General features: G+C 45.5%; 1 protein-coding gene across 1 annotated transcript; it reads left to right on the forward strand.

Annotated features, from left to right (window-relative positions):
* The first annotated feature begins 3,651 nt into the window (after positions 1-3,651).
* STOM (stomatin) lies at positions 3,652-16,493 on the forward strand. Its single transcript, XM_054083933.1, has 7 exons — positions 3,652-3,779; positions 8,053-8,156; positions 8,872-8,944; positions 9,794-9,876; positions 12,557-12,760; positions 13,215-13,349; positions 15,198-16,493. The coding sequence occupies exons 1-7, from the start codon at positions 3,731-3,733 to the stop codon at positions 15,390-15,392; spliced, it is 843 nt and encodes a 280-aa protein (XP_053939908.1). The 5' UTR covers positions 3,652-3,730; the 3' UTR covers positions 15,393-16,493.
* The last annotated feature ends 504 nt before the right edge of the window (positions 16,494-16,997 follow it).

Consider the following 16,997-nt stretch of genomic DNA (forward strand, 5'->3'; position numbering starts at 1 on the left):
TATAAGAAAGGGTTTTAAAACAAAGGCCAAGGTGACAAAAAACTTAATATGTTTCAAAGGAGACTGGCAGTGCTAACAGCTGTGGCCAATACCATGCTGACATCTAATGGTAGCTTTGTACACTGTGCTCAGGTTTCTTCTGTTTAAGACAAAAAAATCATAGAACCATTTAGGTTGGAAAAGGCTTTTAAGATCATTGAGTCTAACCACAAACCTAACACATATTGATAAACAACGTAAAGCACATATGGTAAATATCCTGATTTCACACTATTTCCCTTTGGAGGGATAGCAGAACGCTGCAGCTACCACCTGCAGAAGGACCAGAACGGGCATTTCCAACACTGATGCACCTCACACAAATGCTCTTTCTAATTAACTGCCTACCGGACACATTAGGATTCAAGCAAAGATTAAATAAACGCAGGTTTCACTACAGAGCAAAACTGAGGAGTTATCATTGTGAGGAACTTCCATATTTGAAATCAAACTGACTTATGGAAATGCAAAATCCAATGAAATATTTCTCTTCCTAAGGCCCAGAGATTAATAAAACAATTTTCAAGTCCACTGTTGTCTTCTAGCCAGATAAAAATAAAATTATTTATTGAGCCAGAAATTAGAATGAGAAGATATTCAGATATTATTATTTACTAAATGTTACTTTTTTTTCATAGTTAAGTCTTTTTGCACTTTAGGAACCTTCACAGCCTGCAGAACGCATCTGATTTAACTCTTTAACTCAGACCCATACAGCATCTCACTGGTGTGTGTAGGAAAGGACTCCTGAGTCACTACAAGAACCTGTTATTAATCTTGGATGCTTTTCCTAACTTCAGTATTTAAGGAAAAACTAAAATGGTACTCAATAACATGGTAACACACTCAATTCACACAGGTGAAAGGAAAGGAGAGGGGCCTTACCATGATGGTTAACTTTCTAATCACCTGTGTGAGGAACACAGCAGAAAACAGGAGATGGCAGCAATCACCCATAGCAGCATCACTGCCCTCCACTGCCCTGGTGTTTTCTAACTGTACCGTCAAGCACCCAAAACCAGTAAAACAGAATGAGGGCCCATCTAAAATTAGACAGAAGGCTTTCTCTTCTTTGAGCAAAATGCCTACATAAATTTGAAAACAAGTACATAACGTGCTGCTCAGATGCTGCAGCTTTAGATGAGGTATGGTTGCCAACTTCATGAAGAATAAAGCTCTGTATTGCATATTTGTTATTTTAACGACTGAGCAAATGAACAGGTGCTTCCTCTTCTTTGCTGATAAAAGGTAAACCAGTTTGGTACCTTTTTAATGCTCAATTCATATTACCTTTAAAAGCATTTATTATTGGCACCAGCTTATACTATTCTAGGGCTAAATTTGCTATGGGTGAAGAGGGTTTTACACAGCGTATCCACTCTATGTTTTCACAGAATCTGTTCCCCCCATTTTAAGCACATCTGTCCTTCCTTCTTAACCTATGCTGAAAGCAACCAGGAAAAGCGTGGCAGCAGGAGTTCACACCAGCAACAGAAGGACTGTTCATGAGGTATTATACTCTCACTGTAAAACAGCATTGCTCCTTCACTGATGCGGTTCATATCACTTGGAAACAGGACTACATTTCAGCATCCAGCGCTCCACTCACACACACACGTTCTTCCCCATCAATCACGTTGTCTAACAAAAAACTTTGCTCCCCGGTACAGCACAGAAAGCGAAATCCAGACTACTTCCAAGGAGGAGTCTCACCACAGAACACTACCACTTAAAATAAATCTGTGTGTTCCCGTAGTCCAGTACCACTGTTCGTTCATGGGTTGTGACATGTTTTACAAAGGAGCCAGCAATCCCACACTGTCAGTACAACAATGCAGTATGATAAATGAGTTTGCACGTGCCCCTCCCAACTCATTACTTACCAATATCCCCTACAGGAACAAAGGTTAAAGAAGAGCTGTGAATCATCAACAGGGTGTCTAATCAGGCCAAACACAGAATTTAACCTTGGAAATTCTTTCAAATGTGATGATCTTCATGACCCTCAGTATGTACTCACTGTACCTGTAGCGATGCGTTTCCACACACACGCTCCTCCTGTGGGATGAATCTTGCAGAAAACCAGCGGAGATTACCACTCCGGTGTCTTCAGAAAGGGACAAAAGCTTCATACCCTCCATCGCTCCTGCAACAGGTCAGGAAGAAAAGCATTACGCCTGAAAATCGAGATGGAGGTTTTTTTAAAAGCAGTTTTTCTCTTCAGAATTGTTTTAATGCCCTTTGAATTCCGGACAAGTACCTCACCATGGCCACAGAAAGAAATAGCACAGAATCATGGAATCATTTGGACAAGACCTTTAAGATCGAGTTCAACCATAAACCCAAGACTGCAAGCCCAGCACTGAACCCCTGTTCCTTGCTCATTCTTTCCCATTAGGCCATGCCTCAACCATCTAAAGAATCACAGAATTCCTTGGCTAGAAAAGACTTAAGATTATTAATCTCAGCCAGAAAAGACTTGAGATTATTAATCTCAACTAGAAAAATTGAGATTGTCGACTCCACTGTACCTGTCTACTAGTAAACCGGATCCCTGGGCACTTCATCTACTTGTCTTATAAACACTCCAGGGATGGGGACTCCACCTATCTCCCGGGCAGCCTCTGCAAGTGTCTGAGAGCCCTTCTAGTGAAGAATTTTTTCCTGGTGTTTAATCTGAACCTGGCCTGGTACAATTTAAGGTCATTTCCTCTCATCCTATCGCCTGTCACTTGGGAGAAGAAGCCCAACGCCCACCTCACTGCAACTTCCTTTCCAGTAGCAGCAGAGAGCAAGGAGGTTCCCCTCAGCCTCCTCTTCTCCAGGCTTAGCAGACCCAGGGCCCTCAGCTGCCTCTCATAACCCTCATTTTGCAGCCCCTTCCTCAGCTCCCTTCCCTTCTCTGGATGCGCTCCAGCCTCTCCTTACTGGGGAGAGGGGCCCAAAAGACACCACTGCTCTGGGCAGCCTGGGCCAGGGCCTCCCCACCCTCACAGGGAAACATTTCTTTCTAATTTCTCCTCTCAATCTCCCCTCTTTCAGCATCAGACCATTCCTCCTCACCCTCTCCCTGATCAAAAGCCCCTCCCCAGCTTTCCTGGTGCCCCTTTCAGTACCGGGAGGTGCTCTAAGATCTCTCCGCAGCCCACTCTTCTCCAGGCTGAACAGCCCCAACTCCCCCAGCCTGTCCTCACACAAGAGGCGCTCCAACCCTCGCATCTACCCATCCTCTCCACTCTGGATCCGTTGAAAAAGCGGGAAACCCTCAAGGCGCTGCCCCATCCCCTCAGGCGAAGGCAGAAAGGCCTCGAACGGCACGAGACTCGCACGCGCAGTGGGGCCGCGAGGGGCGGGGCCACGAGGGGCTTAAGGGGGCGTGGCTTTGTCTGTGAAGTGGGTGGGGCAAGGCTGGCTTGTGGGCGTGGCTTTTGGGGCGTGGCTTTTGGGCGGGGGTGCTCTGCGGGCGGGGTCTGTGCGAGGGGCGTGGCTTTGTCCACAGGGTGGGTATTGGGTGTAGTGGCGGGGGGCGTGGTCTGTGGCTGGGGGCGTGGTCTGTGGCAGGCGGTGGTCTGCGGGCGGGGCAGAGGGGGCGGGGCCTCCGTGAGGGGGCGGGGTCGGCGCGGGGCGGGTCCGGGGCTGGCAGGTCGCGGTGTGCGGTGCGATCGCGGCTCCGGGCACGGGGACGGCTGCCATGGCGGACCACGAGGCGGGTCTGCCGCCCAAAGCCCGGCGGGCGCAAGGTAACCGTGGCACGAGCGCGGGCGCCTCCCGGTTCTCGCTTTCCGCTTGGGTTTTGTTATTTTATTTAGAGGAAAGTTGGCGGATCCTTCGCCCAAGTTCATCCCGCGGGCAGAGCGGGTCAGCCGAGCCGCCCGGGCAGCTCCCTCTGCTCCCCCTCAGCTCCTCTCAGCTCCCCGTTTTTCCTCAGCCCCTCTCTTCCCTTCAGCCTCCCCCAAGAGCCCCTCACTTTCCTCAGTCCCCTCAAGCTCCTCCCCCTCAGCCCCGCTCCCCTCACCCTCTGCCTCCTCTCAGGTCCCGACTTTTTTCCTCAGCCCTTTTCTTCCCTTCGGGCTCCCTTACTCCTCCCTTCAGCCCCTCACTTTCCTCTCAGCCCCTCCTCGTACTCCTCTCAGCCCCTCTCTTCCCCTCAGCCGTCTCCTCTCAGCTCCCCCGTTTCTGCTCAGTCCCTTTCTTCCTTTCGGCATCCTTTTCTCCTCCCCTTAGCCCCCGCTTCCCTCAGCCCTTCTCTTCCCCTCAACCCTCTCCTCTCCTCCCTCAGGCTCCCGCTTTTCTTAGCCCCCCACAAGTTTCCCCTCCTCAGCTCCCCACTTCCCTCAGCCTTGTGTTCCCTCCCGCTTAACCCCTCCTTGTCCCTCAGCCCTCAGCTTTTTCCTCTCCTGCTTTTTCTCCTCAACCCCCTACTATTTTCTCAGCCCCTCTTGTTCTCTCTCAGCCCTCCACTCTCCCCTCTAAGTGCCCTTTGCTCCCCGTCTCAGCTCCCGTGCTCTCCCTTCTCAGACCTCCACTTTCCTATCATTTCCCCCCTTTTTCCTCCACACCCTCAATGTCTCTTGCTCCCCCTCAGCCCTCCTTGCTCCCCCTCAGCCCCAGCAGCTCCAGGTCCTCCCCTGCCCCTCGGTTCTGCCCCAGCCCAGCACAGCCCAATTCCCCGGTTCACCTCGCGATGAGGATCCCTGCGGGATGGGGAAGCATCTCTGGGAATTGGCCCCTGTTGGGCAACTCTGGATTTTTGTGGTGCGTGTTTTGTTTTTCCCACACACTAACTTCAGTCACTGAGGGGAAAGCTGAACAAATAATTAAGAGCAGAGTCAACAGAGGTAATCCCTGAGGCTCTGCACTGGTAAGAGAGAACAAAAAAGCATTTGGGACTGGTGTTCACACCCTGAGGGCTTTTCCCTTGGAGCACAAGGTCACATCAGTGATGGGAAGAAGCTGTAAAAGTCAGTCATATTTCCTCAAGTTGGGCAATAGAGCCGCAGCTCATTTTGACATCATGATACTGTTATTTTAGCAGGTTTCAGCCTGTCAGTTAGGTGCACGTGTACCCCAGGCCAAGAGTTTTAGAAATGATGCACTGAAATAACCCAACTGACAGTTTCCGTTCCAGGAAGCCAGGGCGTTTTCCCATTTCTTCTATTGTGCAGAAACAGCCAAGAGAAAAGTCATGATCTGTGATACATTTTGTTGTTTGCAACTGAAGAAGATGTATTTATAAATGACTTTCTATAGGAGGGTCTAGCTGGGTAATCTGAGTTGTTGTATAAATAACTGTACATTTCTCTGGGCCCTGTGCCTACTGGCACACGCTGGCTCTGGTATCTGTGGGGAGGAGCTGCATTTCATGCTCTAAGTATGTTGGTTATTAATATCTAACAGTGGTCACTCCAGTGCTGACCTGGGCAGGGACTCCCACACTGCTCCCTCTACACGCTCCCGAGGCGGTTCCTTCCCTCGTTGCTGCGTGATGTGGTGTTTTGGAGGCTAAATCCGACTACCCATTATTTTTGTCCTAATATTATCTGTGGAGGTAAACGATATTAGATATCATTTTGATTATTAGATGTAATTATTCTGGCTCTTTGCCACGTGAAATGCTTTGAGAAGCATCTGAAAAGACATTTAGTTCTCATTGAAAGTAGCATTCCATATTATTTGCCCAAGTAACAAGTGATAGGATGGAAGGAAATTGCCTCAAGTTGCGCCAGGGGAGGTTTAGATTGGCTATTGAGAAAAGTTTCTTTACTGGAAGAGTGTTGAAGCGCTGGCAGAGGCTGCCCAGGGCAGTGGGGGGGTCTCCATCCCTGGAGGGGTTCAAAAACCATGTAGATGTGGCACTTGGGGACAGGATGTAACAGGCACGATGGGGTTGGGCTGATAGTTGGACTTAATGATATCAAAGGTCTTTTCCAACCTTAATGATTCTACAAATCTGTGGTTCCTTATCGTTTGCTAATTAGCAAAGAGTCAAACAACTGTCGTGGAGTGACAGCCTTCAGTAATTCTGAGGCTCTCCTGCATTTGACCACACAGTGAGGAAGTGAGATCTCTGGTATCGTCTGCCTCGTGTTCAGCCCTGTTGCTCTCCTGTGTGTGTTGTGGTTTGGGGCTGGCGGGTTGTTCGCACAACTGTGGGGAGAGGGCCCTTCCTCTCATGGCACCTGGCGCAGCGTCGCTCTGACACGATCTGCTTGTTCACAGCGTATGGTCTTTGCAGAAGAAAATAAATCACAAGTGAAAGGTGTGCCACGCCTCAAGCAGTAACGAGAGCTTCCCCTTCCATCTCGGCCTCTAGCACTAAGTGTTAATTATAAATTGTTAATACTGTTGGATGATCCAAGTGATAATTTCTTGCTAAAGTAACGATAACTGCTGCAGTCAGCCTTAAAGAGATTGAAGGCTGGCTCAATTTCCTTTCTTTTAGTACCCTTTTCTCTTTGTGGTTTATTTCTCAAAGCAGCACATAATCTGTTGCAGACTGTCCAGCAGCAAGAGTCCGCTGGTTAAATTCCAGGTATCAGGTTTTAATATCTTGATAAAAAGAGCAAGAACATCGCAAGTGTTTGAGCTGGCGCTTTAGGGGTTTGTGACAAGAGTTTGGCACTTTAGAAAATCAAGCAAGAGAGAACTGAAGTTGAGTAGCTGGAGTTACTGCAAGTTAAAAAACGGACTTGCTGGTGTTGGTGCCTGCGGCATGGAGAATGCTTCCCCACCGGCATTTACAACGCAGCATTCTCTTTAAGTAGAATTCACTTTATTATAAGGCAAAATCTTGATTTTGAAAAATATCCATTGATTTTTAACAACTCCAGTGTTTTATTGTGCCCCCAGTTGAGCTCAGCATCAGCAGGGCATGTCTTGGATAAGATATTGCTTATCTTAATTAGATAAGATATTGCTTATCTTAATTAGATAAGATAAGATAATTAGATATTGCTAACCTTGAAAGTGAGTGAAAGTGAGTAATATTACTGATTATTAGCAGTAATAGTACATACTTTGCAAATTTAGATCCGCAATATTTGACTAAGGTTGGGAACTGTGGTCCTGAAGCAACATTCTTTCATCTAAATGTGAGACTTTTCTTTTTGTTAGCTTTGTGCCTGCTTTTTGGTATCTTGTACTTTGTCTTTTCAAAAGATGGGGTGAGAAACATGGATTTTGGTATCTCCTCAGTAGGAATGGGATGGCGCTGAGGGCCCAGTTTCTGCCTGGGGCATCCCCGCTTGGCAGTGGGCTCCTGCCAGGCTCATGGGGCTCTTGGCTGGCAGAATAAGAAACTTCCCGTAGCTTTGTGGATGCTTCCCAGCATGTCCGTGTTTTATCATGGCACACAGCTTTTTTTAGCTTTGTAGTACTTGAGAACACTAGATGAGCTTCTGTGATTTGCTGGTTCCGGAAATGCCTTGGTGTCATTTCGTGACAGAGGACTCTGGAGTCGTTGGCCAAGAAGTGCTTTACAGAGACTTCGTGTCCAGCTAATCTTGCCCCCATCTTAGATACAGCAGCTCTGAGAGTTGTGGTTTCCTTCGATCGGCGTCTCTGAGAGCTGGGACACGAACCAGACTCCAAACAGCCTGTCACTAGAGCTGATAGGCCACAGGGTATTTGCATTTCACTTATTAAGCAAGCAGTGCTTCCTTACACAATAAAAGAACGGGATTTCTACTGCTACTGAGTGGCCGTTCTGCTGGAGAAAGCTGGGAAAGGGGGGCGTTTGGGAGTCTCTATGGAAATGTTAGCCTGGACATAAATGTCACTTGGCCCGCGTGCTGCTCTCACCTACCTTGCACAACTTCGAGAGACCAGTGAAAATGAAAGCTGGATTTGGCTTTTAATTAGACTTCTGATCTCAGCCTAATGAGTTTGGCGAGGAGCAGTGCTAACAGTGGCTTATTTCAAGGAATATTCGACATAAATAACATTCTAGGTGCTTTCTTTAAACCAGGTGCTCTTGGTTCTAGAGATCTGAGATGTTCTACTCTTTTCTTGCAGATGAGACTAATACTGACCTTGGTTTGTGTGGATGGCTCCTGGTGATCACGTCGCTTTTATTCACTATTATTACGTTTCCTGTATCGATCTGGATGTGCATAAAGGTAAAATTGCTCACTGCTAAGTTGGATTAAAGCAATATGGATGCTTCCTAGTGGTTATAATTGTTCTATTTGTTTTAAACACAAATTAATCTAGCTTTATTATTTCTTGAACTATAGCAGGCAGCATTTAACAGACTCAACATTTCCATGCTTTAATCTTCAAGCAAAATAAAACAGTGCTATGACAGTATTAAGTCAAAACAATTTGTGCATTGAAACCTTTACTATGTCTGCCCCGTGCCATGAAGTACATAAGCCAGTTTGAAAACCAGATTTGTAGAGATTGCATCCTCTGTGATCACTCTGAGCTCGATCTTTTCAGTTTCCAGACAGGAGGAAAGAACTCCTGCTTTGTTTTGGCTAATACACCCCATCGGAACTGGAGCTGGAAAGAGCTCTGCTGGGACACATATACCGCACTTTGTTTTGGTGTTGCCAGGATATTCCTGGGTGCTGCTTCCAGTGCCACATGATGGGCTGTTGCTTCTGCTGTTGGTAGATGGTGCCCCAGACTGTAGAATATTTCTTGTAGGATGTTATCCCGATTGTTCCTTTTGCTGTTTGCTTTTTGGCAGTGAAGTTCAGGCTAAAATTCTCAAAAGCAGCCAGGATAGAAATGTGTGTTAGGTTTGAGAGTCAAGACTGTCTCAGACAGCTTGGAATCCATCCTGTGGATTCTGGAAACCCCTGCATGACATCCAGCTGTTTATTACAGATCATAAAGGAATACGAGCGAGCCATCATCTTCAGACTTGGACGCATCTTAAAAGGGGGAGCAAAGGGACCAGGTACGTCCTAGAGACAATTCTTAATATTTGTTCTAATTAAGTAATCAGCAGAATAAGAGCTGCCTAGAGAGCTTGCGTTAGACTGGAGAATGGGTTTCTCAATACTTTTGTAACTTCCAGTAAGAGGATATGTTACCATTTATGGAGAAGAGAGAAAATTAATGATCTGTGAGCCTTACTCAGACCTTCTTAGTCAATGAATGGTCTCAGGGAGAACCGAAAGCCCCGAATGTAAAGGGGAGGACCAATGGCCTCGAATGTGCCATTTCACAGAAGAACTGTAGTATTGCAGGTAAAACCCAAACGGTCTGAAAGCCTCGATGTTCATCAGGAGAAATGGAAGCAATTAAATTATTTGGTAGTTTTGAAAAGTTTCCTGTGGGCGTTACGAACTCAGAGGAGATCTGCAAGATGTTATTTTCCACTGTTGCTCAGTGATGGGAAGGGGCAAGAGCTTCTTTCTTCAGGTTTTGCAATACCTTCACATGGCTGTAAAGTTGAAGAATTACAGGAATCCACTAGACCAAAAGGAAGTCGGTAGTTTCTGCCTGCCAGAATTAGACCCCCAAGTAACTTATGTGGGACAAACGCTCAGAAGCAGCTGCTAACAGTTCTGGGGTTTTTTTCCCCCTAATGTTAATAATCACTGACCAAATCGGACCTGAATTAATTAAGTTTCTCAGCGTACTTATTAAAAAATCTTACCTGGTTTGAAAGCTGCTAATGACCATGCTGCTGAGCTTGTTAGAAAGAAGGCTACAGTGGTTGATTTCTGTTTATTTCTGCAGCAAGTTTTGTCTGTTTTAATGACTCATTTTCATATCTTCCTGAATTTTTTTTTCCATACAGGTTTGTTTTTTGTCCTGCCATGCACAGACAGCTTCATCAAGGTCGATATGAGGACCATCTCTTTTGATATTCCTCCCCAAGAGGTGAGTTTGCAGTTACCTTTGTACCTGCTGGAGTGCGTGCAGGATTTTTTGCACTTTCTTCTTCCTTTCCCTCTCTCTGTGTCAGGTAGCATTGCAGTTTTAGCGTGGATTTCTTGTGCAGGGTCAGTGTATTGTGAAGAATACACATATCCTTTAGCGATATCATTCAATAAGAGAAAATCCCTGACAGAAAACAAATGATGTCATTCCTAAGGAGCAAATGAGATAACTTAATACTGCCTGAGAGCTGCGGTGGGAGGGGTTTGGCGTGAAGGCTGCTGGGCTTCAAGCAACATTCTCTAATTGCTTCTGTGAACTCTGGAAGGTTTCCAGATTCACAGAGGTATAAATTAGCTAAAATAATGGGATGAAATTATTACATACATCAAGCTATTGATGGCAGCCCCGGGTAGTGACCGTTCTCTTATGTGGGTTCTGTGTACACGATGCTCCTATGTCCTGCAGTGGTCAGGAATATCATGAAGGTGCACCCCACCTAATGTCAGCTGATGCCTTGCAACTTGCAGGTCCTACGGAACACACAGATTTTTTTTTTCTAGACTGTTTTTCCTTGGACATCTTACTTTTTTTAGCAGGATCTCTCCATAGCATCCAGCTAGCTGAACTCGAGGATGCCGACTCAACAGACAGCAAAATAAAAACCAACTAGCCCTCTGAAAATCAGTGGACAGTTGGATGTGGGTCATTAGAGCTGTATTCCTCATGTCCTCATGTATCTGGGTGTATTTTGCAAGACAGAGATGCTTGACGCAGCCTGTCTGCTGCATCTGTTTCCTGTCATATTTGCGAGCCAGTTTATTGCTCATCATTAGTTGTAGATGCAGACAAATGACTGCTGTCATGGTACACTCTAAAGGGTAATTGGTAGAAACCTAATCACTGCCAGGCAAAATCTGCTTGCAGCTGCTGATGTGCCATTAGTGAGGCCATCAGTTCTACAGGTTTTCTTTTGGCTTGATTAAATTACGCTTATGGATTTAGGTTTGTTTGTTTTCAGTAAGTAAAAGCAGAAATACATTTGTATTTGTACAACATGATTTCTGTGTGTCGTACTTATTCTTTCTTTGTCTTGTCTTTTGTGAAAAGCCTGCAAAAATAGGTAGTTTGAGGAAGGACAGAGCAGATAAGTCTTGAAGGTTAAGTGACTCGCATGTCCCTCTCTTGGCAAACAATAGTAATCATCTAACATGGAATTAGGACACCCCTTCTCACAGTCATGTAGCATACTTCAATCTCTTTTTAACTTAACTTTAAAATATAATTAATATTAAGCCTTCTTTCTGGTGTACCCTCCTTTAAACCTTCAGGAATATCTGTCTATCTTTTCAAGCACGTCTTTTGCTTAACATATAAGTGTTAAATTCAGTAAATCACTTGAATCTCGCTCTGTGGATGTTCAGAAATGGGATTTCCTCTGCAGCTTGTCTAGAAATCACCACATCCTTATTTAGTAGCATAAGGTGGCAAATCATTCAAAAGCACCTCCAAGAAGGACAATGAACTGCTAGGTAAGAGATATTTCTAATTTAATGTCAAAGTAAGGCCGATGCCCACGCAGCTGGAATACATTGGGCCCTTGGGATAGGCAAAGTCAATTTTGTTCATAGCTCCCCAGGCTTCAGTGAAACCTTCCAGTCTCTTCTACAATTCGTAGGCACGGCTCTGCATTTCTCTGAGCTCCCTTATCGACTCGCATCCTTTTTTAGTTTTACATCCTTTCTGTGGTTCTGTGAAGCCACTTTCACATCTACTGGAGTCTCCAGCTTTGGCTATTCCTGTGTTACACCTGAAGCATGGGAAGCTCTCGTTTGTAATGCTGCTTTGGAACTGCAGCTGTAAACGCTTCCTCTCCCCTCACTGCTCTGTGAGGAGGTTGCCTGTTTTGCCCCTGTTTTATCAACTGACACACCTGCCATTACGCCTTGCAAAATCAATAGTCTTGTGACTGAAGTTAGATGCAAGTGAAAGTCCAGTGTGTCCTATTTTTACAATGATACTCATTATTAGTCTTTTTTTTCTTGGTACAGAAACAGCAAATGAGCCTCTCTCCTAAATGTTTCCAGGGTGTGTTCTGAACTAGAGTGCTTGAACCTATTTTGGATGTAGCAGCCCCATATTCCTGTCTCTGCACTAAAACAAAGCCACGCTGAAAGCTTTTCTGTTACCTCAGCCCTTCACTGTCCGTGCCTCTTGCAAACCTGTTGCTGCCATCCTCGTTAAATACAGCGGGGGGACCTACCTGCTTATGTCACGGTGCATGTTTCAGAATAACTGCTTACAGTTCCCCAGGTGAAAGAGCACATGTATTTTGGCGTAAGTTATTTCCAATTTTTTTTTCCCTGTGCCTTGTATGAATTGTGGATCCCTCTGTGAATTTGAACAAGTGAGTTAGAAACAGCATTTCCACCAAGCTAATGGAATGTGTTTTTCAGTGAGAAGTGCTCTAATCCCATATTTAGCCTTCGTTTTGCAGCGCTACGCTGGAAGGTTTGTGTACATAGACACATAGTTCACGTGCAGCATATGTCTATTAGAGCTTTTGTTTCCGAGACAGCTGCTTTACCCTGGAAAAAACAGCTTCTCTAGTAAAACAAATATGTAATTATCATTACATTCAATAAATAGGTGCTAAATTTATGCCTCTGACCTTGCTTTTTAGATCTTGACCAAGGACTCTGTGACAGTTAACGTGGACGGAGTGGTTTATTACAGAGTTCAGAATGCCACCCTTGCTGTGGCAAACATCACAAACGCTGACTCAGCCACTCGCCTCTTAGCACAGACTACTTTGAGGAACGTTCTGGGGACCAAGAACCTCTCTCAGATTCTCTCTGATCGTGAGGAAATTGCACACAGCATGCAGGTATGAGCAGCTTCGCCTACGCAACCCATCGAACAGTTGATTAACAGCAATCCCACACACAACTTCAGGCCAGGATTTACTTTACCTTCCAACTGATGAACCAAGTTGTGATCTGGAGCTGTAGGCAAAACCCTGCCAAGAACTGTTGGGATGGTGTTCTGTGCAATAAAGATGTGCAAGAATGGACCCACAGGGCTAACGAGTGGGAACGAGGGGTACAGGAGAGGAGGCCTTCCCAATGCTCTCTGTTGAAGGAAATGATGCCACAGAATTCCTCCAATGCATCGGTCTATCTCCAGGTTTTTTTTTGTTAGTTTACATCAGTTACGCTTTTTACATTATAGTATGTTACCATAAATGCCCTTAAAAGTCCAAGGGTTTTAAAGTAATTCCTTAGGTTTATTGGTCATTCTTCAACTATGTAGATGGCTTAACTGAATTGTCTTGCCCACAGGCCACACTTGATGAGGCAACAGATGATTGGGGCATTAAGGTGGAACGTGTGGAGATCAAGGATGTGAAGTTACCCGTCCAGCTGCAGAGAGCAATGGCTGCGGAGGCAGAAGCTGCCCGGGAGGCGAGAGCTAAGGTAATGGCATCAACACGTGAGGCTGGATTTCTTCACATTTTTGTTTTTCTCCATGAATAATTCAGTGTGGTGATACAGAAGATGGAGATTCTCAGCCAGACTGTGCTGTGGTGGGTGGGAGGGCAGGGCAGGGCGTTGTGGATTTGTGTCTGGGTGCTTGCTCTATTTCATCTTGGATCATGCATGAGATTTCCTTCAGAAATGGCAGAATCTCATTCTACCATACTCCAAGAACAAATCATAAACAAAACAATTTTGAGGTTATTAGCTGGAGCCTGCAGTGAATTAGAAGCCAAACTTACTTCCAGCTTTTTTCTCAACTAGCCCTGATTTCAGGCAAGTCTTTTGTATTCTGTTACTTCGTATGAGAAATACAACAGCTGTAACAGTTTCGTCTCCCTTAAGCTAACTGGTGATTGGTTTGTTTGTGACATTTCACTCACTTCTGAGGTGGGAGAAGGCGATACTAAATGTGGGACTCTGGAGTACCACTCCTCAGGGGCAGTCGGAGCCATCCTTTCCTAGGCCTAGGCAAGAGAGACTGCCACAGCTTTCTCCCTCAGCATTCTGTGCTCTGTAATTTGTCTCCTCTGGTGGTTTGTTAATCCTGTCTTGAAAAGTTTTTCTGACTTACTGAGATGAAACTGTAGACTCTGTTTACAGAAAACCAAAACAAGCCACATAGCTGTCCAAAACCCCTTTTTTGGTAGCCTGAGCTGACGGATAAGAGTTCCCGGTGCGTATTAGTGGTCTGTAGCGCTGCCTGCCCCTAGAGAAATGAACTTGCATTCTAAATACTAAAAATTTGTCTTGGCAAAGTGAAGTTTGCTAGAGTTCATCTAATGCCTTCAAATGACATCTAATCTTACGCTCATCTTGCAGCGCACACATACACACGAGTGATTTTTATGCACATAACTGACTGATTTTCCTGTCTGCCACTTAATTATCAGTTTCGTTAACTTTAACCTATCTCTAGATTAGATCCAGCATCTATATATGGGAAGTAAACGTTAAACTGAATTTTATTAGTCTTTGAGGTTAGCAATTATTGAATAAAAATTTGGTGGCATACCTTGGAAAAGATCTTTAAGACAACATCGGTGCTCCAAGTATTAACTTCTACATATTTTTTTTGAAGCTTAATTACTTTGTTGTTATTGTTATTATTTATCCTGATGTTTAAAAGAATATTGTCTTTGCAATAGAATCCTGTAGGGGAATGTGCTGACACACATGTAAACGGCCTCACCAATAACTGATCTGTTAAAACAGAGCCATGCTCCCATCCCACCATCCTTTCCAAATACTTGGAAAATACTGATATTGTCCCATGCAGAAGTGCCCTGCTGGTACAGAAATGCGTGACCACAAATCTGCCCCTAATGAGCTCATAATTAAGAAGAAAGAAGGAATAAAGAGGTATTTCCCAATAAGAAAGATGCCATTCACCTGCCAAACCCTTGTAGAGACTGGAAGATGCAGTATGCTCAGACGTACTTGGAGAGTGCGTTCTGGTTTTGAGAGGGAGTGCTGGAAGAAGCACAAAAGGAGCTTTGAAAATAGAACAAATGCACCCATTGCATTTTCAAGTCGGTGCCAGCTCTGTGGTCTGGCATCCTGACACTGAATGGGAGGGAACCGGGCGCAGAGACCCAAGAGCGGGCAGGAGCAGCTCAGGTCTGAGCCGGAGCAGGCAGGACAGGCGAAGGAGCCCCGTAAGGGGTGGTCACTCCATCCAAGTGATGAGCAGCCTTTGGTTATGAGTTCAGGCTGAACTCATCCTACGGATTTCTAGTTTATCACCGTGCCAGAATTAATTCAATTGCATTCATTTTGCTTCCCCAGGTAATTGCAGCTGAGGGTGAAATGAATGCTTCCAGGGCCCTCAAAGAGGCATCCATGGTTATTACCGAGTCCCCTGCCGCTCTTCAGCTTCGTTATCTGCAGACCTTGACCACCATCGCTGCGGAAAAGAACTCCACCATCGTCTTCCCCTTGCCCATAAATATGCTGCAGGGCATCATAAATGAAAAACGCTAGGGAGAGCGGGAGTGGAGCTCAGGGTGGGGGTTTTGCTACAGCGAATGCAACACTGAAGGCCCTGTGCATTGTAGCTTCTGGCTGTATTAATGCAGATTTGCTATAACTTTTGTTAGGCTGTGTTATAAAACTTATATGCAATGTTTGTGAGTTCAGACAATCAAAATGGTTGTAGTTGAAAACCTCTCAAATGAGAACAAACAGATGGTGGTCTTAAATAAACCTATATCCGTACTGTCCTGAATGGGACACCCTTCATCTGAACCTCCTCTGTCCAACTAGCTGTGAGAAAGCTGAGGTGATCCAACAGCAGCAAAGATAACTGTTGCTTCAATAAGGGAAGGAACTTTGGGCTGTAGCTGTGGTGAAATCCTCGGATTGCTGTGGTGTGCGTTGGTTCTCCAGCTTCCACGAGGAAAAGTAATAGAGATGATAAAGGAGTGAGAATTCCATGCTGAGTGCTTCCAAAAATCTGGCTTATCCTTCCTAAAATGATCTGCCACTTGTAAGAATTAGGTGTTGGCCAGTGTTACGGAGGTGAAACGTTCTCCCTGTGTTCTGCTGCCCAGCAATGGCACAAACACGCCGTAGGTATGGATACAATACACTTGTTGTCCCAGCTGGGTGCTTCTGTTGTGTGTGCCTGCATAGGTTTATGCTGCTTCAAACAGTTGCAAGTTGTTGGGGTTTGCCTTTATCTGTTGGTCTTAACAATCTAGAAAAGCCCGAGTACTGACTCCTGTGTTTTATCCAGGTCTAAAGCCCGACTCTAGGGAGTGGGGGTGATGTTTCACTGGAGATGCTGTACTGGTGGTATATCTGTTCTACTGATTTAGTGCTGTACCTGTGGGTGCTGCTGTGGTGCCAAAGCCTGTCACCCGCAGTTCATGTAGTCCTGAGCTGTCATTCCGTTAAGCTGTATTCATGTTTTGTACCAGTTTAGTAGACGTAATTACAGATTAAAAGAAGAATGGAGGGGGAGGCTCTTCACGCTCCCACCACCCCCCAAGTTTGTAATCTGGTCTGATTATTGGGGGGTGGCAATGACAACAAAACTCCCAAGATCAAGGATACAGTGGCCCTTCTCACTCTGGCCCGTGTAAAGTTGTGTTCTCTCACCTTTCTGCTATGACCGAGACTGCATCTGGGGGTGTTCTAGCGAGGTCTGCCTTTGTCACTGTGAGGAGGGAATGCCTGGGTGCTGCCAGGGCATGTGGTTGGTGCCATTTCTCTTCTGTTTGCTGTGAGCTCTTTTCCCACCACCCCATCACAGCCGTGTACAGTCTGCGAGTGTCAGCACTTGAGCTAATGTGAGCTGAGCTTGAGAAACAGTGGTAACGGAGCTATAATAATTAGCATTACTGTGCTCACACACTTGAAGCGGGAAACAGAGTACCTGCACTGCCTGAGGTTAATCCCGGGGGAGGATGAGCGAGTCAGTAGCTCCCACTGCTGCAGATGGCCACCCCTGTGAATTCTTGTTGACACCTGCAGTGTGCTTTATGCTCCCATCCTGAATAAAAAAACACGCTGTTTACTAACAAGTGACTTTCTGAACAAGTTGACTGCTGCTAATTTATCAGAGGCTGAACCGCTGGTGATTCT

This window comes from Cuculus canorus, chromosome 19 (genome assembly GCF_017976375.1).
Source record: "Cuculus canorus isolate bCucCan1 chromosome 19, bCucCan1.pri, whole genome shotgun sequence".
In the NCBI taxonomy this organism is placed as follows: domain Eukaryota; kingdom Metazoa; phylum Chordata; class Aves; order Cuculiformes; family Cuculidae; genus Cuculus; species Cuculus canorus.